We start from the raw sequence: 18187 nt of genomic DNA on the forward strand, positions 1-18187 counted from the left end.
CGTCGAGAGCGATCTTTGGAATATTGTCTCATGGATGGCCTTCCTTTTCACAGAGATCAGGTGAGCAAAAATCTCCAGGCCTTTAGCGTCAGTCTGATTGTTTGATGTTCACTTCTATCAGATGATGATGATAGCTTGAAGCGTTCAACCTATGGGCACCACGCAACTACGGAGATCAAAAGTTTGATGGTTGGAAGAGAGTTTATTCCCTGGAAGCTTGGACGGGAACATAATAGAGTTGCATATCATTCGGCAAATCGCAGTCGCAACAAATGTAGCACCCATGTTTAGCTACACAGAGAAACCCATAAATAGATGAAATTTTACCTCTGGGTTATAATCCTCTAATTATGGAATAAAACTCTCATATTCCTCGCAAAAAGTAAAATAAAAAAAGGGACGGAGAGTTAAAGTGTCGATCAACTTTTTTTTAGAACTTATATTCTTCTTCTTTATTTTTTTAGGGGATTTTTTTTTGAGACAATTTAGGGGATTTTTTTTGAGACAATTTAGGGGAAAAATCCATCGTCGTGGGCTTTGTCGTCGCTTTCACGGCCCGCACTACGTTTCATTCACTAGGGCAAGACGAGCCTCAGGCCCTCAGCCCACCACACACACCCCGAAGCCGCATGAGTAGTAGGGCAAGACGAGCCTCAGGCCCTCAGCCCACCACACACACCCCCACAGCCGCACGAGTAGGGCGAGATGAGCAACGCCCGCTCGCCGTCGGCGGCGCCGGCGCCGCTGGACGACGACGACCTGCTGCCGGAGATCCTCCTCCGCCTCCCGCCGCAGCCGTCCTCCCTCCCCCGCGCATCCCTCGTCTCCAAGCGCTGGCGCAGCGTCGCCTCCGACTCAGCCTTCTCACGCCGCTTCCGCCGCCACCACCGCCGCAACCCTCCCCTCCTCGGTTTCTTCCGCATCGAGCTGAGGGGCCGCTTCGAGCCCCGCTTCGAGCCTTCCCTCGACGCCCCAAATCGGGTCCCACCCGAACGCCTCTCCTGGCGATGGAACGAGGGTGACGACTGCTACGACCTTGTTGGATGCCGCCATGGCCTCGTGCTAGTCCTCAACAGAGCGCACACGCAGGTCCTGGTCTGGGACCCTGTCACCGGCGACCGGCACCGCGTCGCCGTTCCCCCGGGGTTCAAAATTGCTGGAGCCCCGATCAGCGGGACGGTGCTTCCGGGTGCCGGAGACGACGACCACTTCCAGGTGGTCTTGGTAGGAACTGATGGTGAGGAGGGACAAATTACAGAAGCGATTGCCTACGTTTACTCGTCGGAAACTGGTGCGTGGGGCGATCCCATCTCGACACCGCTTCCATCCAAGCATGCCATAGTTTCTGTCAACAAGACTGCTGTGATGGTTGGGGATTTCATTTACTGGTTGCTCAAATCGGATGAGATTCTTGAGTTTGATCTTGATAGGAAGAGGCTATCCTTGATACCTGTGCCTGCGTGCTTGGATTTAGGGAGCGGCAGTTTCTTCTTCTCAGTTATACGGGCAGATGGCGGTGGGCTTGGTTTCATCTTTTTGTCAGGCTTCAATGCCCAATTGTGGAAGAGGAAGACCGATTCTGATGGTGTTACTTCATGGGTGCTGGAAAAAACTATTGAAATTGATAGGTTACTTCCTCCGGAGGATGTAGAGGCGAGACGGTCCCTAATGATACTAGCGTATGCCGAAGACAATGACACGGCTCTCATGTGGACAGGTGTTGGTCTCCGTGGTCGTATCTTCACGATGCAGCTTAAGTCATTGAAGTTTGAGGAACTCTTGCGAAACACCACCTTTGGTTACTTTCACTTATTCGAAAGTGTCTACGCTGCAGGTAATAGCATGCTTTACATCATGGGTATAAAAAACTAAGTTGATTTTCGATAATTGATTGAAGGAATTGCCATGCACACCCTTTCGTGTTAAGCTAACAATTTTAAGCAGTGACATATTACTTCTTTTTCTTTTGCTGCTTGATGACCTTTCAAAATATTGTGATGATGTTCTCTAGTGTTCTATTCTGATGCTTGCACGGTGCTGTTTATGTAATGATTATGATCTAGAAAATACATGTTAGTGCTATCTATTTTATTTTATGTTCAGGCGGTCAGCTCAATTGACCTACAGTTAGCCATTTTGTAATACTTGTGGTTCAAGTCAGAGCTAGCAAACTATATTTCACTTTACTACATGAACATTCTTTACTACAAGTATAGGTAGCTCAATCACTTTTGTTGCTAGGATTATTAGCTTGTTCCTTTCAGGCTAATCACTTTAGCCATTTTGTAATACTTGTGGTTCAAGTCAGAGCTAGCAAACTATATTTCACTTTATGACATGAATATCCATACAATAAAATAATGAATACACGGATTGGCAAACTCTTTTTGTAATAATCGAACTAAATTTGACTGTTGCATGCGTATTGACATATGCAAGAACTGTATAATGGTCGTTTAAGCGTATAGCTGCTGTGCAGTTTCTCTCTCAAGATAAGATACTACAACAGTGTGAAGTTGAAGACAACTCCATGAAAACTTGCTTGAACAAACTGAAATGTCAAGTAGGTAGCTCAATATGTACATTGGAAGCTTAAAGCTAGTTCTATTTCTTTCGTTCAATATTGTTATCTCTGACCATGCTACTAATCTTAAATTCATTATGATGCTTTTGTTTGAAATTTGCATATGATAGTTCATTTTATCACTTTTAGGGGAGTCCCTGCTTTGAGTAGCAAGGTACCTGGGAAAACTAATAATTTCATTTCATTTTTCAAGCCAAATTTACTCGAAAAAGATAATCTAAATCTGAATAATGAATAATCTCAATCACTTTTGTTGCTAGGATTTATTAGCTTGTTCTTTTCAGGCTAAATTTATTTGAAGATTAATTATATCTGAATAGTCTTGTTCACTTTTGTTACTAAGATTTATTGGCATAAATATTTTTTTTGTTTTTCCAATTTTGTGTGGAGTGAGCTTAATAAATTCTTGATAAGTTGTCTATCCACACAAGGTAATAGTTCGAGTGTGCATCTTCATTTTTACATAATCAGTTTGTTTTTGAAATATTCAGTAAATTTGTCAGTAGGTCTGGTTTTGTTTACCTTTTCGTAATATTGTCTCAAAGTTTTTTTTAAACTACAACTCTGAGTTACTGAGTTTATCTAAATATTGTGATGTCGTATCATGTATGTTTGGCTTTTCATTGATCATTTGAAAGTTTACGTTTGCAGAAACATGCATTGGTGGTGGAGCTGGTATTTTGCACAACACATAAGATGATTGCCCTGTTAGATATGCTATTGTGATGTACTAGTTGAGCAGGTAAGCCTATCTTCTACATGTAGGTTGGGGTAGTTGAGCTCTTAAGAAAAATGTATTAGTTTCCCTTTTATTGCCATTTCTCAAGTACATGAGAGGAGTCAAAGACTTTCTCTACAACTCTTTGCTTAGTTGTTGCCCACCCACTTGGCCACCTCTTGTCACGCTTTCATGGCAGACTGCATATTTGATCTTTTCTTGACACCCTGCTTCCTCACCCCTTCATAAGCAGCTCTCCATTCTCTTCCTCATGCCTTTGCCCACCTACCTTCTCTTTTATTTGCTGATGTTCTACCCCCACTCCAATGGATGTGCTCTTTCCTTACCTTCCATGTCCCTGTCCATCCAGCTACCTTGATTTTGGTTACCCCTTCCTTAGTACTCCCCCAGTTCCTTCTGTTAGTGCAGGTTCTTCTCCCTCCAGCCCCTCAGATGACTGATGCCTTAGGATCCTTACCCTTTCTAGGCATATGTTCATCTCTGCTCATAGATGAGAATGTTGTCATGTTACTGCGGATGCATCTGGTCCGCCCGATGGCCAGGCGCGCTCTATGAATGGGTCCGTAGGTGCAGATGGTGACGGCCGAGATGGCTCTCGTCGGGACCACTCCAGCTCGCCTGGTGCGAGGACGACGCCGACGAGTCCCCGGGGCCAGATGGGCTCCCAGTGGCTCGTCGCGGGGTGCGGGACCGGCGGCGCCCACAGAAGACCTAGGGGTGGATGACTTATCGCGATTACTGCACTCCTGGAGGAGGAGTCGGTCCTTCCTCTTTGGCGCCTCGGTCGCCTTGCTCCATGCCTCTCCCGAGCCCTCCGGCCCCATCGGCGATGTGGGTGGTTGCTTGGGGGCCGAGAGTGACACCAGCAGCGTCTGCCTCGACGTCTGCCCCCCGTCCTCGCCACAGCTGGCGTTGCCCGTGGCCGCGGCGGTCTCCTTGCCTGCCCCGCCGGTCCCTCCTTCGGCGGCTCTGGTGTCTACAGCGCCGGCGGCGGTGGCGCCGCCGAGTCGTCCTTCACGCGGCAAGGGGCGTCCATGCTCATCTTCGTCGCCTGCCATGCTGACGCGTAAGAGCGCTCGTCTGGTGGCTCGCCCAACGCGGTGGGGAAGGCTCTGTGGCGTGTCGCGACACGCAAGCTCGACCTAGGTCCGTCTCATTCGCTGTCTTCTGTTCCTGCTTTGACTGATGATGATGTGCCCGACTTCTCTGTCCTGGCGGGTGTGCCTCTCGGCCATTTAGCCAAAATTGCGGTGGACTCCGCCATTGTTTTTCGAGGGGAGAAAGGCCCTGCCCTGGAGTAGATCGCGGCCATCCAGGCCAAGGAGGTACTGGAGGGTTGCCTCGTGATGGCTAGAGCGAGGGCCACTTAGGAATCCTTGGAGGTGGCTCCCAACACGCCTTGGCCCCCGGTCCGTGGGATGCCCGACCCTCTTCCTCCGGACGAGGTCCGGGGCCACACTAGGTCTCGTACTGCCCAACTCCGTCGCGCGCTTAGCCGTCCACCACTGTGGGGGTCTAGGGAGGACCCCTTGGTCGACTAGATGCTTGCTCTCTTTTGGAACCTGCGGGGCTTCGGGAACGAGGGCCGCTGCAGGCAACTTGTCGAATACATGAGAGAGGAGAACATAGACATCGTTGCTGTTCAGGAGACTATGAGACTTGAGTTCTCCTTAGCAGAACTGGAAGGTCTAAGTAGGCACTTGTTTGCCTGGCACTGGCTGCCTTCTAGTGGAGTGGCTGGACACTCTGGGGGCATCCTTCTAGGTGTGAAGGATGCGACCTTCGAGGTTGGATCCATGGACTGGCGCGAGTTCCTCGTGGGCATGGAGGTCTGGGAAAGAACGATCAACTTCAAGTGGGAAGTGATCGTGGTGTATGGGCCCACGGACCATAGGCGATCCCAATCTTTCCTCAACAAGGTCCACACGGAAGTATCGGCCGCCTGTCTCCTGGTCATCATAGGAGGTGACTTCAACCTCATTAGAGCTTCGTCTGATAAGAATAATGCCCGGATCGACGGCCCGGGCATGCAGCGTTTCAATGATTTGATCGCTGATCTCAGTATACGAGAGTTGGATATGGTTGGGGCGAGGTTTACATGGACAAATCGTCAGTTGGACCCGACTCAGAGAGTCCTGGACCGAGTGTTAATGTCCCCGGAGTGGGAACTTCGGTTCCCACTTGCGTGCCTGCAGGCCATCACCCGCATCGGCTCGGACCATGTACCCCTACTTCTTTCCTCGAGTGATGACCGACCTCGGCCGCCCCCGCGGTTCCTCTTCGTGTCCTATTGGCTCCGGCAACCCGGGTTCATTGAGGCGGTGAATAGTCACTGTATGGCCGCGCGGTTGGAGCCACATCGTCAGATGTCGGTTGTGGACGAGTGGCACTTCTTGGCCAAGCGATCTAGACAGTTCATGAAGGGCTGGGGTGCCAATGTGGGACGGGACCTCAAGATCCAGAAGGGGGCCCTTCTCGAGGAGATTCGGGTTTTGGACCTGAAGGCCGACACTGCATGCCTCCCCCCGGAGGAATGGGCTCTCCGCTATAGCTTAGAAGACGACTTGCTGGAAATCTATCGCAAGGAGGAGGAATATTGGCGCTAACGAGGTTCCATTAATTGGATCCTATTCGGGGACGCAAACACATCGTACTTCCAGGCGATTGCCAATGGCTGGCGTCATAGATGTACCATTCCCCTTCTTTGGAAAGGGGATCGGTTGATCCAAGATCCGGACGAGATTCGGGACTCATGTGGATGGCTTTTATAAAGCCATGTTTGCCGCAAGAGATCGTGGCGGCACAGCGTTTGCTGACTCTATCTGGGAGGGGCCCCAACGAGTCTCGCAGGAACAGAATGGGATGTTGTTGGCGGAATTCTCAGAAAAAGAGGTGGCTTCCATAATAAAAGGGATGAATCCCGCGTCGGCCCAGGGACCGGATAGTCTCCCGGTCCGGTTCTTCCAGGTGTTCTGGCATGCTATTAAACACCAAATCCTTGCGTTTTTTAGGGAATTCGCTCAAGGCGTGCTCGACCTGACCCGGTTGAACTATGGTATCATCTCTCTGATCCCTAAGGTGCCTATCACAGTGATCAATGTGATATTTTCGGATTCTTGCTAAAGGGTACGCCAATAGGGCAACCCTTCTAGCTTCCAAAATCACCCACCTGAACCAGTCCGCGTTCATTAAGGTTTGGTATATCTTGGATGGGATCCTGGTACTCCATGGGGTTATTCATGAAGTGAAGAGGAAACATCTCAAAGAGGTCTTCTTCAAGATCGACTTCCATAAAGCCTCGATATGGTCCATTGGTCCTTCCGTCGGGAGGTGTTAGGAGGATGGGTTTTGACCCCCACTGGACCGGGAGGGTCATGCAGCTTGTGATGAGTGGCCGGTCGGCCGTTAACATCAATGGGGAAGTATGCCCTTACTTCCAAACGGCGCAAGGGGTGCGTCAAGGGGACCCGCTCTCCCCCTTTTTATTCAACTTGGTGGTTGATGCCCTCGCGGCAATTTTAGACTCGGCCAAGCGAGCAGGTCATATCAAGGGTATTTGCGTGCACCTGCTCGCGGGAGGGGGTCTCACCCACCTCCAATACGCGGATGACACGATCTTGATGGTGGAGAGGTCGGACGCAGACATCCAACACCTCAAGTTCTTGTTACTATGCTTTTAGGAGATGTCCGGCCTAACGGTCAACTTCAACAAGAGTGAGGTGATGGTCTTGGGATAACCCGAGGAGGAGAAATGGCGAATCGCCAACCGACTGGGCTCCTTCCCGACGACTTACCTTGGTATGCCCGTTAGTGACACCTGTATATTAGGAAAGGACCTTTGACCGACGGTGTCCAAGGTCCAATATCGGGTTAAGTCGTGGCAAGGGAGCTGGCTCTCCAAGGCAGCTCGGTTCATTCCAATCAACTCTTCGATGACCAGCTTGCTTATGTACCCCATGGGATTCTATAGTTTGAACGAATCCCTTCATCAAGATATAGCTAAGTACTAGTCGAGGTTCTTCTGGGCGGGAAAGGATAATAAGCAGAAGTACCACATGGTGAAATGGTCGGAGATTTGCAAACCAAAGGACCAGGGTGGCTTGGGCATTATCTCATCCAAGCAGATGAACATTGCACTCCTTTCCAAGTGGCTATGGAGGATTACTTCAGGGGAGGGCGGGCTCTGGTTGGATATCATCAACGCAAAATACTTGCGTGGCCAGGGCCTAGCGTTTGCGCAGAAATCGGGGGCTCCCAGTTCTGGCAAACGATCATTCAGCTATTGCCGGTCCTCCGCATCGACTCTTCCATTTCGGTTGGTGCTGGTACCACCACCCTCTTTTGGTTAGACCGATGGTCCGGCCCCCAACCTTTCGCCATCCGATTTCAACCACCGTTCAACATATGTGTGGATCCTAACCTCACCGTCGTGGCTGCCCTGCATGATCTAGGCTGCATCGCATTCCGGCATACCTTCGGTCCCATAGAACGGGACCTCTGGGATGACCTTATCGCCTGTGTGGCTCTCCACACCCCGACGCTTGGGCCGGATTCGACGCAGTGGGACCTCGAGCCGACATGTCGATTTTCCACTAAATCTCTTTATCGGGCGATCCTCACCACCCCAGGCCCGATAGAGCTTAATCTCCTTTGGGAGATTAAACTGCCACTGAAGATTAGGATCTTCATGTGGCAGTTAGTTAGGGGCTGCCTACCCTTCGGCACGGAGGTTCTTAAGCGCAACGGCCCTTCCGACGGGCTATGCCCCCTTTGTTCGGTCCCTGAGGACTCGAACCACATCTTCTTTGTGTGCCCCTCGGGAAGATTTTTGTGGAGCTGCCTTCGTGAGACGGTGGGTGGCGGTTGGTGCGATGACAACATCCCAGATATGTTTGCGGAGGTGCTCACATTTCCTAGTATTGAGCAACCCTCCTTATGGGTGTTGGTGGGGTCGCTCTTATGGACATTATGGAATGTCCGTAATAAGCTGGTGACTGGGCATATTATCCCGCTGCATGTGACTGACGCAATTTACAAATTGTGTGGCTTTCTACAGCTCTGGAGGCCGCTTAGCAAGCGCCATGACCGCATCTACATCGACAGGACAATCGCCGCGCTCCGCTCCTCCGCATCCTGGCTCACGCCACCGCTCCCACCGCTACTTCCGCCGCCTCCACCAAAGCCAGCCTAGATTTCGTTTATGCTTTTGGGGCTTCTTGTGCTGATCCGCCAGCAAGACCTTTGTCCCTCGTACTACTTTGTGTGTGTTTGCTGTGGTCCGCTGGACGTAACCTTGCTACCATGCTTTTGTCGTGGCCGTTGCTTTATAATATAAAGCAGGGGAACCCTTTTTCATCGAATGCTGTCATGTTTAGTGGTAGTATAACTAAATACATCCTTTTTCATGTGCTTTATGGAGCTCTCTACTGTTTAACTTGTACCATTTGCTAACATTGCCTTTGATTACTTTTCTTGGTTATGGATCTTTTGTTTCCTCTCATTTACTTTATAGTTTATTTATACGGGTTCATAGCTATGCCATTTTCTCAGCATGTCTCAGAATGTGTATGTGTAGGCATGTAGCTATGCTTTGTGGCAGTCTATTTTCTCACATTCGATCATGTTTCAACACTTCATATTAAATAGATGGTCAAAATGGCATATGGCTAGATTCACCCTAAATATTTCATCATGAATTGCATCTTTGACTAACCTATTATCATTAAAAGTGGAGAAAAGTCCACATTTCAATCCCGAACTAACCAGTCGGTTCGGTTTACAACCCTTATATTCAAAACCAGTCACATTACACCCTCAACTTATCACGTAGTTCAAAAGACAACCTTTGACTTAGTTTTAGGCTAGTCAAACCGGTTTTGACCGAGTGAAAACTGACTAGGCAGCCAAGTCAGCAGCCACACACACACATATTCTAACCTAGACCCCTCTCTACCTCTGTCTCTTTGTTCGTTCACCCCAGCCCCAACCCAATCTCGCTGCCGCTTGGGTCACCTAGTACGCTATGGTCCGCCGCTGCACCACCTCCGCCGCCGGTGACCGAAGACCAGCAGCGCTGCCACACCACCGCCAGGTCCCTTCTTTTCTCCCCCCTCTTCTCCTTAACCGCAACCCTGACAAGCTGCTACAGCTGCTGCCGCCGGTGAGCTGCTGCTACTGCTAACCTGGGTGAGCTGTTGTTCCTTCTTCTGTTGCCGCCGGCGAGATGCTGCTGCTGCTAACCTGGGCGAGCTGCTGCTACTTCTTTAGCTGCCCCCGGTGAGCTGTGGTTGCTACTGCTCCCGCCGCTGTTGAGGTACTGCTGCTGCTGCCCCCGTCGCCGTTGAGGTGCTGCTGCTGTCACCCCCCTGGGGTGGGCTTGTCCGGTTTGTCGAGGTGCGGAGATCGCATCCACGAGTGCTCATCGTAGTCGATGAAGACTGAGGGAGTCCTGGACTAAGGGGTCCTTGGGCTGCCGGCCTATCTCTTATGGGCCGGATAGGTGGGCCGCTCTGGATCCGTTGCTAAAGGGCCGAACTACAAACAACTCTGTATTCAAGAAGGAAGCCTCTAAAGCCTTGGCGTATCCTCCAAGTCAAGTTGGCGTGTTTATTCCGTAACGATATAACTGACCATGTGTAACCCTAGGCACCCTTGCTGTCTATATAAACCAGAGGGTTTAGTCCGTAGAGGCTAGAAGAACCATCATCCTACTCACCTAGGGTTTAGTTCATCTGATCTCGTGGTAGATCGACTCTGTAACCGTCATATACATATCAATACAATCAAGCAGGACGTAGGGTTTTACCTCTTCGAGAGGGCCCGAACCTGGGTAAATACCGTCTGTGTGTTCTCATGTTCCCATCGATCTAAGATCCACAACTCGGGACCCCCTACCTGAGATCCGCCGATTTTGACACCGACATTGGTGCTTTCATTGAGAGTTCCGCTGTGTGACCTCCGAAGGATCGATGGCTCGCCTAGTCATCAGCAATGGCGTCCGCAACAGGGATGTTTTCGTCCCCGGACAGATCTTCGCATTCGGCAGCATTGTGTTGCACGCCGATCCGACCGGCCACCTCGGCTAGGTCGAAAGTTTTACCCCCGATCAGGAGATCAAGGTTTGGGAACCTAGAGTTTGTCGCCAACTCCCGGGGAGATCTTATTCTGACAAAGTTTTCGGCTCCCCTTGAAGAGCCCGCAAATCCCGACGCCTCGACTTCGGGAACGACAAACCCCACAGCTGAGACTGCCTCCACCTTGGGTCCGGCCTTAAAGCCCGGTCCAGACGATGCGACCGAATCTGCTTCGGCCGTATACTATCCGGACGCGACTTCGAACGCCCCGGGAACAACAATACTACGGGTCGACCCCAAATACTCCAAGGGCATGGACGCAGCTGACCTTTCGTCATCAAACGAGATATTAAACCGGATTCAAGCCATGGGGATTTCTGACGGCCGATCCTCGGTCTATGACCAGATTGGGCATAGACCCGACTTTAGGGAAATTTACGCCACGCCTATCACACACCTGGTCGCCATCGTCGAAGATTTGGTCGAAGGCTCCCCCTCACGATCACCGGAGTTGAATACGGATTATGTTCGGATTTCCGACCATCAGGTCCAAGCCTCTAGCTCAGAATCTGATTTTCGTCTCGAAAAGAGCCCGGGATCAAGCCCCGATTCAGCGCGTGACCTTGAGTCCATGCGACCGTGCCCGGTCGACAGTCCGGATCCCAAGCCTGGCGCGCCGGATTCCGCGATGGTGCAAGACACAGCTGCCAAGGCTCCGGACTCGCAACCTTTTGACATGCAATTTTTTGCCACCCACCCCCCATGTCGAGTACTCCCCAAGTAAGTCGGGGAGACCCGGCATATGGGATCTGATGTATGTAAAGCAACATCCCGACGAAACGGTCCACCACTTCTGGGCCAAATTCCTCCTTGTCAAAAACAGGATGGCGGACTATAGCGGCCAGGAAATCATAGCGACCTTCCGGCACAACGTCCGAGACGAAGGAATCTTAAACTGCCGAGACTAAGGGGTCCTCGGGCTACCGGCCCATCTTTGATTGGCCGGTTAGGTGGGCCACTCTGGATCTGTTGTTGAAGGGCCAAACTACAAACAACTCCGTATTCAAGAAGGAAACCTCTAAAGCCTTGGCGTATCCTCCAAGTCAAGATGGCGTGTTTATTCCGTAATGATAACTGACCATGTGTAACCCTAGGTACCCCTGGTGTCTATATAAACCAGAGGGTTTAGTCCGTAGAGGCTAGAAGAACCATCATCCTACTCACCTAAGGTTTAGTTCATCTGATCTCGTGGTAGATCGACTCTGTAACCGTCATATACATATCAATACAATCAAGCAGGGCGTAGGGTTTTACCTCTTCGAGAGGGCCCGAACCTGCGTAAATACCGTCCCTGTGTTCTCCTGTTCCCCATCGATCTAAGATCCACAGCTCGGGACCCCCTACCTGATATCCGCCGGTTTTGGCACCGACAAAGACGACAAGGCAGCGCAGTTGTCGTTGGGGTCAACGCTCCCATGGTCACTTACGTCCGTTGGGTGGCCGGGGCGTTCGCAGCGACGAGGCAATTACGACATGGTTGTTGGAGGCACCGATTTCCGTCTACTCCGGCGGCAATTGCTGGCCGGAGTTGGACGAGGTTAGGCGGCGGAATAGAGCAGAGCAACGAGACATGGGGATGGGAGGGCGTGCACTTCATGATGGAGGTGAGAAGTCTAAGAGACTGCCGGATTATATACTACTCTCTCCGTTCCTAAATATGAGTGTTTCTAGAGATTTGAATATGGACCACATACGGATGAATATAGACATATTTTAGAGGGTAGATTCACTCATTTTGATGCGTATGTAGTCCAGATTAAAATCTCTACAAAGACTTACATTTAGGAATGGAGGGAGTACACCGGATAGTGGAGGAAGAAGCATATTAGACTGACATGTTGGACCCACCACTCCTTTATTAAATTATACAATATATGCTTACTACAATGCCACATCAACATTGACTTGGTCAAAACCGGTTTGACCAGCCCAAAAGCTAGTCAAGGGTTGTCTTTTGAACTACGTGGTAAGATGAGGGTTTAATGTGACCGGTTTTGAAGATGAGGGCTGTATGGTTAGTTTGGGGTTGAAATGTGGACTTTTCTCTTAAAAGTGGTAGGCAGTATTTTTTTCTGGTGTACAGAGCAAAAAAGATGACATATTTGTAGATTAAAGGAATTGTATGTACTGATAGGATGATGCACGATCATTTTCTTGAGGCTTCTACTGCATGTATTTTGTTAAATTTGATCTGTTAGCAAATAGCTAGCTCGTACATATCTGAAAAGTACGATTACGTTCTCAAATCCAAATGTTTCTCCTTTTCTACTCAATGAACCCCTCATATGCCCATGATAACAAAGAATGTTCCAAAATGATTTGATAAAGCTAGGCTGTTCAGAATTCCCCTCTAATGGACTTATTTTAACCACTAATATTTAGCCTATACTAAGATCAAATGTAGGCAAAAACTTGATGGCGGCATCAGAATTTCCTAGCATGCCACTATTCTACAAATCACCTATCGCTTCTTTATGTCTATATTGTTGGCATTGTGTTAATGCTGAGGGGATCCACAACTGGAGCTTTTGGTTCAAGTCCATAATACTAGTGAAGCCAACTTTTACTGTTTGAGTCATACAAAAATTGTGAGATATAATTTTAACAGCCTCTGCGTACAAATTGATTTGATTGATTAAACTGATTGCTCCACAGGTACCTAGAATTACATTCTGGTGGCTGATCTGCGGAAGTGGATTTGTTTTGCTCCATTGTGGTCCTTCCATTCTGCATGATGTGCATGTGGGGTCTTGTGTGGACACTAGTCAACTGCTTGAAGACATATCTCGCAAAAAAAAAAAACTGGTTGAAGACAAAGTATTGGCCCTGTCAGTAATCTCGTCGATCATTTTTTTATGCTTGCAGGACGTTTTGTGGCAGGCAGTCAAAGTGTCGGTTGCGTCACTGTTTGCTTATGTGCCCGTTGTGTCATATCGGGATATGAAATTTAAATCACTGCTTGTGTTTTGTTCCATGACGCCATTTATGGCGGTGTGTGTACATGCATGTTGTTATATTCTTATTAGATGAAACTTTGTGTCGAAAAGGTATCATTGCTGCAGTGATGCTATTATGACTTGAATTTGTATTATGATCAAGCTGGTGTCTGAAACTCTGAATCACATTGCTGTTTTAGCCGTCTGCTGTTGCATGTGCTTTTTTTTCCTAGCCCTTGATTATGATGCTGCTGCTGCATAATATCCAACGCATGATCAAAATCCATATGGATCGGAGGGAGTATTATTTATAGCTATGCTTTATGTGAAGTCTAATTTCTCCAGTTTTGGGCTTTTGGCCAGGCCACTATGCATATTTAATACTTATTAATATCCAACACATGATCAAAATTGGATGACTATATATGTTTACTGATTTATTATCATCAAAGCAGTCATGAAAGTATACGTACTACTTGATGCTGTGTAGACAACAACAACAATTATTTTGGGTCATATTAAACTTAATATGCGGAACAATGATTCTTAAACTAGTGCACTTGTCGAATAACAAAATAATACGAAACACCTTTCAGAAAAGTTGGGAAGTTGATTTATGCGAGATTACATGTATCATAACATTAGATGGAGGAACACAAAGGTGTATAGTTTTGTGTAGACAGAAATGTCAGGAAAAAAAATCAGTTGCAAGTGTAATCGAATTGAGAGAGGAAATATGACACTGTCGGATGACACAACAACATTCAATTAAAACCTCATTTACTCATTGCAGCATATATTCTCCAAAGGCTAGCAGCAAACCACGAGAGCAAATATGACATTATCTGATTATTCACAACACCTAGTTTTCCATCCCACGATACGTCTCTCAACTTCATTTACTCCGCGGAAACAAGCCAGCGGTAGCCACCAAGCAGCTTCAAGTGCTACATTACTAATCGCTGTCTGAGCTCTCGCTGTCCGGATACGGGTAGTCAATACAAGTACTACTACCGCCGCCATATGCTTGGCTGCTTGGGTGAATAACAGGCTGATAGTTTTCGCATCCATAGCAATGGCCTAGAACGTAACATACAAGAAATAAAGAGTTAAACAAATATCAATACGAGGAAACAATGTAAGATTGCACTTAAAACATATTTGTGAACAATTGCAGCTGATGCAAACCTCATCAACAATAAGAAAACATGGGAATAATAATCAGGAAAGAAGCAATAGGAACAACTGCCAAGAAACGTACCTGCGTCATTTTCCCCAACTATACAGCACATGATCACATCATTCTCACTCCGAAAGTCGAGGTTAACTTCAGAGAAGAATAGCAAGGTATTGTCGGCATCAGCAGAATGCTGGTCCTCAGGCTGCTTAGCTGTGAAGTTATAATGGGCCCCGGCTCCTCCAAACTCGGAAAATATAGATATCACTTTTACCTCCACCAGTTCAAACTGAAAAATCAGAATGGAAAGACACGTTTAAAATGGATAATCAGGCTGAAAAGCCATCCCAATTGCTACAATCTCACATACACAGAGATAGAGAGGAAGACCTTGGTGTTGTTTGCTCTATTGTATTTACGCAGGGCCACCTCCGCGTGGTAGCGTGCAGCCTTTTGTTTTGCCGCGACTCTTCTTTCACGGCGAGCATTCCTCACCTCCAGAGGTTTCCTTTGTTTCATTACAACTGGCCTTCCAAGGGAATTCAGGTCACCATGGTAAGTCGACTTCGGGAGTTCAGGGAAAGGGAACCGAAACCTCCAACCATGTTCCTTCATGTTGATACCTTCAGGAGTGCTCCTCTCCTTGGACATCCAACCAGCTCGACTACTGGGTCATTATTGTGGACAGATTGTTATGCCATAAGGAAAGAACAAATCACACGCACTGCACCGTATTGCATTAAAAATGTAAGTGTAGCATTTACCCAGTTGCTTTTCGTTCATGATGAAGGTGCATGCAGAGTTCTTGAAACATGATTAAAACTTGTCGGGTATGTTTGGAATCAAAATTTGACATGATGAATTGGACAGCTGCCAGGTGTGGATACTGGATAAAAACAGCTGAATGGAAGAAACGGGCGTACCACAATGAGAGCAAAACATGAGGTTCTGATATCATCATCTTGGAACTAGTTGCTGAGCCTTTCAGCACAATTCTAAGCCTGTCATCGATGCAGTTTGCAGTGTAGTATGGTTTTTAGAAGGAACAAAATTCAGCTAACATATGAGTTACGGGAGGAATTGTGTTAACCATTTTGCAGGAAAAATAGTTTGGAATATAAACAATGATGGACCACTTAATACTGGGAACCAGAGAATTTGCGGTGTCAATCTTGCAATGACATTCCAGAATGCCGAACGAAGATGCACAATGGTGTTGAAATTTGAATAGAGATCAATCGAAAAAAAAAAGTAAAGAGGTTATGTGTTTTAACTTTCATACCTCCCTTTTGAAGGGGCGCATGAGACGGCAACTTGATGGTGGTGTTGCTTTGTCTCCTCTGCCTTGGCATTCAAATTCTCTTTAAACCTGAAACAGACATATGAGTTACATTTCAGAATGTCAAATGAACATTTCACCGATGCCGCCGCCCGCCCGACCTGCGGGTCAACCAGAAGTCGGGAGATTTGTACGTAGCTGACGCGTACAAGGGGCTCATACGGGTCAGGATAGACGGCGGGGAGGCCAGTCCGCCGTGCTGGTCAACCAGGTTGATGGTATTCCTCTCCGCTTCACCAATGGGGTCGACGTCGACCAAGTCACCTGCCAGGTCTGTTTCACTGACAGCTCGGTGAACTTTCAAAGCCCGCAACATGAGATGCTCATCATGACAGGGGACTTGACAGGCCGCCTCATTCCCGTCAAGTCCCGTCAGGCCGCTACGCCGCCCCGCAATTAGGCCCGCAAAACGCCCCGCTGGGCTGACCGCGTCGTTTATAGCGGGATTAAGCGGTCTGACCGCTTTGTCCAGCGGGAGTCCCGCATGTCCCGCTTCGCAAAAGAAAAAATGTTTCTTATCTCTCTCTTGCTTCCTCCGATCGGGACGACAGCCCTGCAAAATCGACGACCTACGTCCGCCTCCAAGTTGCATCCTCCGTAAGCGCGAGATTCATGTAACTCGGCTGTCCTGATGACACGGCCGTCGGGGGCGGCGGCGGCGCCAACTCCACAGCGAGGATGTTCTTCACCGACTCCCTCACGCGCGGCGGCAGCGGCCGCATCATCGAACAATTTCCTTTGTCAAGCAGTTCCAGCAGCCGAACAGCGTCGTCATGGCGCCACACCATGATGGACAGAGTGACAGACACGCCATGCACGCACGTAGGTCCAAAGTCCAAACTGACACCGGAGCATCTCAGTTCATTGGGCCTAGTTTACTGAATGACAGACACGCCACGCACGCACGCCATGCACGCTGCCCCGTTCATCGCAACTCGTATGCTCCCTGAGTTTACTGAATGGATCAGGTTCGGCTGCCTGACGGGACTTTGGCGGGATCATGCGGGCTGCCGCGCTGTCCACCAAAAGTTTAGCGGCGTGAGGCGGGCTGCCCGCGGTGGCCGCTAAAAACGCAGCCTCCCGCTTCGGTGTTTGGCGGGCAGCCGCAACCCGCCCCGCCTGCAACCTGATGTACGATCCATAGACATCGGATGTCAATGTGCTCCAAGCTGGGATGGCGTATCCAAATGGCGTCGCGCTCAGAGCCGACCGGATACACCTCATGGCCGCGTCTACTAGCCAGTGCAAGTCGTTGAGACACTGGATCAAAGAGGTCAACATAGGCACATCCACGCCCTTTGGTAAACTGCCAAGCTACCCACATAACATGAGGCCTGATAGGAAAGGAGGTTATTGGATGGCGTTACACCATGAGAAGAATGAGCTGCCCTTTGATCAGTGATAACCATCTTTTCGCTGTGAGGACCAAAGAGCCTGAAGCCAACCATGATAATGGAGAGAAACAATGGCAAACTTGGTTCGGTGGAGCTTTCTTAGAGCAACTTCAGCCACGCCCCCAACAGCCCCCACCCCCTCCCCGGACGACTTTTACGCGCCGGCGTCGAAAAAACGCCCCAGTCGCATCCCCGAGATGCCGAAATCCGCCGGCTCGGCCCGTTTTTGGGCCCGGCGATCGCAGGCCGAACCCGGCGCACTGGGGGCCCCTCAAGGGCTCCGGCGCAAGGGAAAAACACGCCTGGGCCACACTGTCAGGCGAAAAGTCAAGCCTATCGTCCAGATTCGCCTCCCACCCCCCCACGCGCTCGGCCACTGCCCTGCCGATCCCGGCGCCACCCACCGCCCACCACCGCTAGATAGGCCATTCCCCGCCGGAAAAGAGAGGAGGTTTTGCCGCGGTAGCCTCTCCACCACCGCCCGGGCGATTTTTCCGGCATTCCGGCCGCGCAGGGCAATGTACCGACGGATGTGCGCCCACCACGCCTGCAAGGTGTTCGGCGATTTGCCTGATTGGCAATGGACTCAGACGACGAGGAGGCGCTCACCGTGCTGCTGGAGGAGCAAGCCGATGCCGACGTCCAGGAAGAGGAACATCTCATGGTCCTCGCCGCCCTCGCTGGCCTGCTCGCTAGCAATGAAAAGCCGCGGCGAGGTGGCTCGGCGCCGGGGCGGATGAAAGCAAAGCACCGACAGCGTCTGGAAGGCTATCACATGCTCTACTCCGACTACTTCGCCAACGCTCCATTGCACGACGCCAACGTATTTTGGCGCCGTTATCAGATGAGCCGAAAGCTTTTCCTCAGGATTGTGAATTTCATCCG

General features: G+C 49.5%; 2 protein-coding genes across 2 annotated transcripts; one reads left to right on the forward strand and one right to left on the reverse strand.

The window, feature by feature from the left end:
* The first annotated feature begins 642 nt into the window (after positions 1 to 642).
* On the forward strand, positions 643 to 13591 carry LOC109787171 (uncharacterized). Its single transcript, XM_020345727.3, has 3 exons — positions 643 to 1834; positions 3236 to 3326; positions 13112 to 13591. The coding sequence occupies exons 1-2, from the start codon at positions 706 to 708 to the stop codon at positions 3277 to 3279; spliced, it is 1173 nt and encodes a 390-aa protein (XP_020201316.1). The 5' UTR covers positions 643 to 705; the 3' UTR covers positions 3280 to 3326; positions 13112 to 13591.
* A 515-nt stretch (positions 13592 to 14106) lies between these two features.
* Positions 14107 to 16696, reverse strand: LOC109787172 (uncharacterized). The gene is made up of 5 exons (XM_020345728.4): positions 16482 to 16696; positions 15852 to 15938; positions 14960 to 15236; positions 14654 to 14858; positions 14107 to 14472 (listed from the first exon to the last, which is right to left on the reverse strand). The coding sequence occupies exons 1-5, from the start codon at positions 16694 to 16696 to the stop codon at positions 14348 to 14350; spliced, it is 909 nt and encodes a 302-aa protein (XP_020201317.4). The 3' UTR covers positions 14107 to 14347.
* Positions 16697 to 18187: the final 1491 nt, after the last annotated feature.

This window comes from Aegilops tauschii, chromosome 5 (genome assembly GCF_002575655.3).
Source record: "Aegilops tauschii subsp. strangulata cultivar AL8/78 chromosome 5, Aet v6.0, whole genome shotgun sequence".
NCBI lineage: Eukaryota > Viridiplantae > Streptophyta > Magnoliopsida > Poales > Poaceae > Aegilops > Aegilops tauschii.